Below are 9,373 nucleotides of genomic sequence, written 5' to 3'. Positions count from 1 at the left end.
TATTTTTATAAATAATCATTAAATAATGTATTATAAATGTTATTAATAAAACCGACGTTTCGAGATTAAATGAATATTTCTATATTAAAATCTACGAATAGATAGATTTATATAAATAGAAGAATTTAGTGAATAAAACAGTATAATATAAGCTCGTTCACGCTCTCTTATACAGAATATGTACTTTATGGTCCATCTCTTTACTATCACATTTACGTGTAGAAATTCATATGCATATGAATTGTTCTATGGTCGGAAGTAAATTTCTGTTCATTTATAACTTCTGTTATTAGATTTCCTGTATTTGACATTTGTAAATACTGGAAAGTGAATGAAATGCCACCTAAAAAGGCACCTGCTCCCAGCAAAAAGGCGGAGCAGAAGAAAAAAGAGAAAGTTATCGAGGTATTTAAATACGAATATTTATAACCTTAAAATACCATATTCATTATTTTGAACATGCATATTTACCGAGAGATTTATTACTTTTCACCTGAAAATGAAATTCTTTTTTTTCGTAGGATAAGACTTTTGGTATAAAGAACAAGAAAGGTGCCAAACAACAGAAATTTATTCAACAAGTAGAGAAGCAGGTAAAATCAGGTGGTGTTAATCCACGGAAATTAGAAGATCCTAATATTAAAAAGCTTGAAAAAGAAAAAAAATTAAAGGAGCAGAAAGAATTAGCTCTCATATTTAAACCTGTGCAAACACAAAAAATAGATAAAGGTATTAACTGAGTAAGGTTATTGCACCATCTAGTTAAAAAATATTCATGATTGTCAAAAATTATTGAAACATATCACATTAGTATAAAGTGTAATTTTAATGGCTCTTTTATCGTTATTATTATTTTTGTTTTATTATGGGTAGATATAAAAAAAAAAACAGAATTTAAAATAATAATTATTTAACTTTTTTATTATAGGAACTGATCCCAAATCGGTAGTGTGTGCATTCTTTAAACAAGGACAATGTACGAAAGGTGATAAATGTAAATTTTCTCATGATTTAAGTGTAGAAAGGAAAGCAGAAAAACGTTCATTATACTGTGATATGAGAGATGATGATAAAGAAACTGATACAATGGATAAATGGGATGAAGACAAATTAAAAGAAGTTGTTGAGAAAAAGCATGGCAGTGGTAATCGTCCAACTACAGATATTGTAAGTGTTTCGTAATATTTTGGTGTTTAGTCATTTTCAGAAAAAGAGAATAAATTATACTTCCTTAATTTCAGATTTGTAAACATTTTCTAGAAGCGGTTGAAAAATCAAAATATGGTTGGTTTTGGGAATGCCCATCGGGACAAAAATGTATCTATAGGCATGCTTTACCACCTGGTTTTGTTCTTAAAAAAGATAAAAAGAAAGAAGATAAAAAAGATGAAATTTCCTTAGAAGACTTAATCGAAACAGAGCGAGCGAATTTGGGACCAAATCAAGTATGAACATACTTTAATTAATCTTACATAAAAGTATTATATTATAAATATTATATCATAAGTATATTTTCTCAAAGTGTACAATGACTTATTCAATATATTTTGATAGACGAAAATAACATTAGAGACGTTCTTGGCGTGGAAAAAGAGAAAACTAAAAGAGAAGAAAGAACAGGCCCTGAAAGACGAAGAAAAAAGACGGAATGATTATAAAGCTGGCCGCCAAGTCGGTATATCTGGCAGAGAAATGTTTTACTTTAATCCGGAGCTTGCAGCTGGAGATGGTATTTTTTTTGTTGTTTTTATTTGATCTGTTATATATTTTATAGTTTTAGTATGTGTATAAAATTTATTTTAAAACTATTTTTAGGTATTGATGATGGAGACGAAGCAATATCTAGTTATGTCCGTGAAGAAGATGAGGCTGAAGAAAAGGTTGAATATAGGGAACTTGACATGGATAGACTTGCACTTGAAGCTAGTGAAATTGATACTTCCGGAATAACTGTAGCTGGCGCAGATCGATTGAAAAATAATAAAGATATAAATAATGAAAGTTCCACAGGTATATAAAAAATATATTCATTGTTTTAAAATAATGTTTTAAACTTAATCTCATTAATCTTATATTTTTATGACAGTTACTGTTGGTGAAGGTGCAGCTGCATTAGCAATTAATGAAAATCTATTTAAAGAGGAAGATTTAGAAGGCTTAGAAGAAGAATTAGAAGATTTAGATTTAGAAGAGTGATTTAAATATTTTGTTCAAATTCTTCCTTTGACTCAATGTATTCATTTATCTGTATCTTTACAATATATGTGTCGATATATTATACATACATTTACTAGCTCGAAATGTAATATCTTGTATATTATTACTTACATATTTTCAAACAATATACTTACACAAAAAGTACATGTAAAGAGCTGGTCTCGTGCAAGTTACTTGAAATTGAAATTAATGTATTTTAATGTAATTGTTTTACAATTTTTTACGATGAAAAATATAGTCGAATTCTTTGTTATTGCATTCATAAGTTATTTAACATCTCTGTGAATTTGAAAGATATAAAATTGTTACAATTTTAACGATATTTAAAGTAACAGTTTTTAAATTACTTTTAATAATGTAATTGTAGAGTTAAAGCAGATAACTTAAATTGTAAGTAAAATTAAAATTTAATGTGATAACGAGACTGGCAAATAAAACAAATCAATTTTTCAAAAATATTTACGACATATATAATTACTAACAGCGGTAAAAATATTAACTTATAAAGTCTTTTGATTTATTAGGATTGAAACATTCATAAAGATGTGAATAAAAGTGCGCATGAAAAAATATAATACATATTGTTATTTATGTTTATTTTAGATAAAAATTTTAACTAAAAATAGTATAGATTTTTATTAATTTTTAACGATTCAATATAAAGCAGAAACAACCTTTATTAATTGCATAAATTCATTGCTATCACAAAAAGAGTTATCTAAATATTTCATTGCTTATATTATAAAATTATAGACTATGTATTGCATTTTGAAAATCTATAAACAGTTTCCACAATATTTAAACAACCATTATATGAAATAATCAAAAATAATGTGATGCTTAGATATTAGTTGTATATACATATACATATACAGTGTATTTCAAAGTGTTACAAACTATTTTCTCCAAAATAGATTGCAGGTGTGAACTTGAAATGATACAAAAAGACTAATACTTCAGGGTAATTAAATAGTTGTAAAAGTAAATTTTTTAGCGATATAGAGGATAAAAATAGGATGGTATAGTAATTTTTCGATATTTGGAAACATATCAAGTTGATGATATAAAATTTTTTTTGGAAATACGGGTGAATTTTATAAAAAAATGAAAGTTTAAAATTAAAATAATTTAGAAATCAATAATTTTAGATAACTTCATGAAATATATTTGCAAAAAATTATATTAAAACTTTATATTTTCACACTTTGCAACTTTATATTTATGTTTCACAACTTTATATGTTTTTTGCAACTTTATATTTGTTTCACAATTTAGAATATATATATAATATAAATTTATTTGAACTGTTATTAAAATTTTGTTCAATTCAAATTTTATTCAAATTTTAATTTGTACATTCTATAACTTCTATGTTCTTCGTTTGAGATAATGATACTATATGGCGAGACGTACGATATTCATAAAACTTTAGATTTGGATATTTTTCTAGTAAATATTTATATGCACTAACAAGACTATCAATATCTTCTACTGTAAGTGTCATTGGTCTTCTTTGAGGATCCAAATCAGCAAGTTTATACATCATTTGTCCCAATTCAGTTCGATATTCTAAAGGAAATAATGTTCTAAAATGTAAATAAAAATTTTAGAATTTTGTAATTTTGTTAACTATTTTCTACTATTTTTTATCAACATAGTTTTATATAAATTTTACTTACTCAATACCTCGTATACTGTATTTTTGGCGAAAACTAAAAATGTGTCGTGTTACTTTCTCAAAAATTGCAAATTCATGTTTTGTTCGTGGAACAGTTAAGGGTACAAGTGTTACAAGGCCAACATCAACGTCTGGTTTTGGAAGAAAGGCTGTACCTATTTTTAGCAAAACAAAAATAGAATAAATATTTTATGAATTATAAAATTTAAGAACAAAAATTAAATAATATACCAGGTATAATAAAATGTAATATTGGTTGTGTCCAAGCTTGTGCCATTACAGATAATCTACATCTTTGTGTATCTAGTGGTTCAGCTATTAAGCGTTCAGCAACTTCTTTCTGAAATGTTAATGTCATTCTAGTTCTTCCAAATTTCCAAGGGCCTGTTTTTTCACTAATTGCACGTAGCCATTTTATTATGAGAGGTGTTGATACATTAAATGGTAAATTACCAATTATTTTAATCCTTGGACATTTATCTGTCCAAGTTTTTGTTTCAGTTGATGGTAGAACATTTTCCATATGAAATGTCATGACATCATCAAAAATGATTTCCATTTTACCATTAACAGCTGCGAAAGCATCTGTCAACATTTCTAATGACGGTTTAAATCTTTTGTCTTTTTCTATAACAATTAATTTTTTTGGTTCACGTTTTATAATAGATCGAGTTAATCCACCAGGACCAGGACCGACTTCTATTACATGACAATCAGAGAGAATTCCTGCTTTTTTTATTATTTTATCTGTCAAATTTTCATTTAAGATAAAGTTCTGAGAAAGCTGTTTCATGGCTCTCAAGTGATACATTTTTAAAATTTCTCTTATGTTTGGTAAAGGTGGTAATCTTAAAGTTGGCATGTTTTTTCTTTTTTTATATTTAGACAATAAGTAAAAGTAATATATTGTTTGATAAAAATACAAATTATTTTAAGCTCTATTAATCTTCTTTTCAATTACTATTTCAGGTTCATTCAGATCATTCAGAAACGTTTCCTGCCTTACAGCATATATGGTATACAGATAAATTCCTAAAGATAAACCAGCTAAAGCAAAACCTGCTATGGCACAATTATTACGTCTTTTTCTATATATGGATGCTCTTTGAATAGCTGCTTCTTCTGCTTGTTTTATATACATTAAATCACTGTATTTTAGTTTGTGTTTATCTTTTACGAGATCTAACTTTTCCATAAAGTCAGTATTCTTGACATTTTTCTCTGAAAATAAATCAACAAATAAAGACATAATTCATACAAAATAATACTTAATAAATATTATTCTTGCCATTCACCAGATTGCATCTTATAAATTTCTTTCTCTTCTGACGCACTATTGTTGTTATTCTGTAAGTATGCTACGTTTGTTTCTATAAAAAGAAATGATTATATAACTATGAAATGCAATTTTCATAACCTTTATTACCTCAACTATCTTTACTTGTTATACTTGTTACACATATACAATATGTACAATTTCTTTATTTCGTCGTGTAACTATATTAATAATTTTTTATCTTAATTAATAATGTGTCTTTTAAATAATATTTTTAGTAAAAACTACATTAAGGTTATAATGTAAATTCAAGTATTTTTTAATATTATTTATTATATGTATTTAGAAAATGTATATATATATATATAGAATAAATTTTCTGGGACATAAACTGAATAATCATATTGATAAAATACATCTTTTTATTTTTAGACCTTGCTGTAACAAACTTACCTTCGATTACGTTATTCTATTTCACATTTCACAGGCGCATGCGTTGTAATTCATATATACATATGTATGTGTATATTATTGGAGTATATGTATTATATGAAGAATAATAAGATTGTTAGAAAAATTTTTTCTTTAATTATCTATATGATTATAAAATGTGGAAAGCATAATTTAATTAACTAATTTTTCATTAATGTGTGTAATATGTACATGAATATACTGTATTACTAAAATGTTTTCTTTATGTAATATTGTTGATAATGAGAAAGTATAATAATATGAAAGAATGATAAAAAAATTAATATAAGACTGAGAATATAATAGAATTCGTTCTTTAAAAAATGAATAAAAGAGTTAAATATTTTAATTTATTTAAGAAATATTTGTATGAATAGTTCAACATATAATTCAATACATAATTAGGTTTTCATTCACATTATTAAATTAATTTCATAATCTTTTTACATATTTATGCACTTTTTACGAAACAATTATCCAGTACAAAATATTTAGTATTGTACAGTAGCGCTATCTATTTTCAAGGCGATTCCAGAGATTCTCGTAATTACACAGTTCAATATCTACATATAGCAATTAGAACACGCAATTTTTTTTCTTTGTAATTTCTTTTTGATTAAAAATATCGGTCAATATAAAATATGTAAAATATACATTTTCTAGTCAATTTTATTTTATTTTATACGTTTAATCGTATATTAAAGAGAAATAGAACAAAATGAATATATGTCTTTAAAGGTCAATATTTTAGATTTTTAATTATATGTTTGTTTATTTGTGTGATATAAATTATTATGAAATATAGATAGTTCGTAATGCAATAATTTATGATTTGTAAAAAAAGTAATAGCGATAATGTTATTTTTACTTTTTTAAATTACTTTAACTAAATAACAATTTTGAGATAAAATTATCGCTATTTTTAAACGTTCATATAAGAATATAACAATTTATCATTTTTATAATTTCTACAAGATTGAACGAATTATACGATTTACGTATATGACGTATATGATGAAATATACGTATATATCATTAAATTTCTCATTGATAAATATTTCATGCTAACGATAATTGTTATAAGTTATATGTAGAATGACTGATTTTAATCTATAAATACAAATTACTCGTAAGCTAATTATATAAAAAGATAATTCAGATAAGAAATGATTTCTTTTTATGGAGGAGGAGCGACGGAGTGAAGAAGGTATTGTAATTTGAAGGTGTAAACAATTTCTTCGTAAATGAATGCGTAAAAGTCATATGAAAGTTACACATTCTTAAATGGTTTTTAAAAAAATTATATATTTTTTAATGCACTAATTAATACGGTTCAATATTTTCTGCAAAAAAAAAAAAAAAAAATAACTTATGTATGTATGTCGAAAAATTATTAGTTCAGAAAACAAATACTTTAACTTCCCTACACATAATTTTTATCTATTAATTTTTGAATATTTATTTTTAATATGTACCTACTAATTTCCGAATTAATTTTGACTGGCGTTTTAGGTATAATAGATTCCTTTTTAACTGGTTGGTACAAGACCAGTATCTGATCGGCCAAATAGTTATCAATCCGATAGGTGAATAGATTTGGTGAATAATGTTTGAAATAAGTACTTCTAACAGTAAGAATGCTTGAAGAACGTTGCATTGTAAAGCTTGTTTTTTTGATATACCTACGTTATCGTAATCCGTTATTGTTATAGAAAAATCACAGTTTGTTTCTAGGATTCTAGGAGAATCTGTTGGTACTGTAAGTTATCATTAGTTTGAATTATTATTTCGATATATTATATTATTATTTGGATATACCATTTTGAATTCATTATATTATTATTTGGATATATTATTTTGAATATATTATATTATTATTTAGATATATTATTTTTAATATACTATATTATTATTTGGATGTATTATAGAAGCAAAACGTAAATTTCGGCATCATTTTGAACCGACAAATTTTTGCGAATATGTCTAAAACTGTTCATTTCCATGAACAATGATCTTGATTTTTAACTTCAGCCACCTAAAATGATTGCTTATTAACTATATATCCATACAATGAGAAAATAATAAAAACTTTACAGTTCTAATTAGAAAATAAATAATTTTATTTTAATAAATATTAAACAATATTTACATTGATACCCAACAAAAATAGATGCGTAAAGTTTATATTTCATAATTTACTAATTAATTTAAATTTAACTTAGAACAATGTAATAATTCGAGGGGACAAAAGTATACTTACAATAATAATATTGCTAACAAATCTGATGTTATATGAATATTTTTGTCCACTCAAAATATTATATCATCTTGAATTTTTATTTAAATAAGTAGATCACGGAATGTAAACTTCATTTCTATGTATTTATTATTGTTGGATACTAATGTAGGTATTGTATATTATTTTCTAAAATTTAACATTATTTATTTATTAGTTACAATGAAATTTTTATTATTTCCTCATTGTATGAATACTTTTGTTTGTTACTGTATGTTAATTATATCTTCTAAATTATAATACCTATGTAAATTCGAAATGTTTTATTTTTTTAAATTTACATTCATAATACGTATGTTATTAACGTATGTTATTTCGTCAACGTTTCAGATTAGAATGATATTTTGCTAATAGTAACAGTAACTGATTAAATATTTCACACTTTATCAATACCTGCCACCTCAAATTATCATTAGTCGTATTATTATTATATGATAAAGTAATTTATATTACTGACTATGATATTTAAGTTTCTACCGAATGTTACATGTTTAAAGTTCTCTTACTGAAGGAAATCACATTTTTTATTACGATATTAATCTTCGTGTGACGAATATTAATCTTCGTTTAATAAGCCATCCCAAGGACGAATCCAAGATCCATTCTGACCCATATAGAGAAGTTATAGTTTATATCATTGAAATTGAAGGTAAATTGGCTAATTACACTTTTCAAACAGTGGTTTCTCGTTTCACTCTCGTCGAACGGGAATCACGTGTCTAGATCTTAATTTGTCAAGTGAGAGTCGATAACAAACTTGAACAATAATATTACAAGTGATAATATTTATTCGATGTTGTAAAATTTCGCGGATCATTTTGATATTAATTTCATTTGAAACAAGCGTCAGTGAAACTTTTATTTCAACGCAACAATTTGTATTCAATTCTAGAAAATAGTCAGGGAAGTTTACAAAAACTATAAATTCTATGAAACGCACCAAGTATTAAAGCGAGATTTTTTTTTTTTTTTTGAGACAAATGGTAAGATTCAACGTGCAACAATATGCTTTATATATAAAGTGTATAGAATGTTTCCTATCCGATGATACAAGGTGTCTAGGGGATGATTGTACATGAAAAAGATTGAAAGTCGGAGATAAAAGAATAAAATCGTTTTATTTAACACACTCGAGATGGAGAGCTTCGAGAAATAAAGTTTCCTCTCTCTCTATAGTTTTAGTATCGATATATCTAGAATACATTATTATATTCCTAGTCACTATGAGATATCAGAATACGTTTAATGATAGAAAATAACATTTTTATTGTACTTTTAAATATGGGAACTAAAATTTCCATCCGTCTTGAATGTGTTGAAATTTCGTTATTAAGAGAATCAAGCTTGAAAATTCATCAAATGTACTTGATAACCGGATTGGGCAAAAATGAACAATCAGTAGAAAATTATTGTGTTTGTGAAAATAAGAATAGAA

General features: G+C 25.2%; 3 protein-coding genes across 3 annotated transcripts; 1 reads left to right on the top strand and 2 right to left on the bottom strand.

Moving 5' to 3' along the window:
* Positions 1 to 209: 209 nt before the first annotated feature.
* Positions 210 to 2,792, top strand: LOC122538565 (zinc finger CCCH domain-containing protein 15 homolog). Its single transcript, XM_043672760.1, has 7 exons — positions 210 to 405; positions 522 to 729; positions 929 to 1,167; positions 1,242 to 1,445; positions 1,555 to 1,729; positions 1,816 to 2,010; positions 2,087 to 2,792. Exons 1-7 carry the CDS (start codon positions 337 to 339, stop codon positions 2,194 to 2,196), a joined length of 1,200 nt encoding a protein of 399 aa, XP_043528695.1. The 5' UTR covers positions 210 to 336; the 3' UTR covers positions 2,197 to 2,792.
* Positions 2,793 to 3,538: 746 nt separating this feature from the next.
* LOC122538561 (dimethyladenosine transferase 1, mitochondrial) lies at positions 3,539 to 4,757 on the bottom strand. The gene is made up of 3 exons (XM_043672756.1): positions 4,127 to 4,757; positions 3,897 to 4,050; positions 3,539 to 3,803 (listed from the first exon to the last, which is right to left on the bottom strand). Exons 1-3 carry the CDS (start codon positions 4,755 to 4,757, stop codon positions 3,563 to 3,565), a joined length of 1,026 nt encoding a protein of 341 aa, XP_043528691.1. The 3' UTR covers positions 3,539 to 3,562.
* A 69-nt stretch (positions 4,758 to 4,826) lies between these two features.
* Positions 4,827 to 5,727, bottom strand: LOC122538562 (cytochrome c oxidase assembly factor 3, mitochondrial). Its single transcript, XM_043672757.1, has 3 exons — positions 5,625 to 5,727; positions 5,191 to 5,265; positions 4,827 to 5,116 (listed from the first exon to the last, which is right to left on the bottom strand). The coding sequence occupies exons 2-3, from the start codon at positions 5,198 to 5,200 to the stop codon at positions 4,827 to 4,829; spliced, it is 300 nt and encodes a 99-aa protein (XP_043528692.1). The 5' UTR covers positions 5,201 to 5,265; positions 5,625 to 5,727.
* Positions 5,728 to 9,373: the final 3,646 nt, after the last annotated feature.

This window comes from Frieseomelitta varia, unplaced genomic scaffold (genome assembly GCF_011392965.1).
Source record: "Frieseomelitta varia isolate USP_RPSP 00005682 unplaced genomic scaffold, Fvar_1.2 scaffold_167, whole genome shotgun sequence".
Taxonomy (NCBI): domain Eukaryota; kingdom Metazoa; phylum Arthropoda; class Insecta; order Hymenoptera; family Apidae; genus Frieseomelitta; species Frieseomelitta varia.
This window is presented reverse-complemented; position numbering and strand designations above follow the sequence as displayed.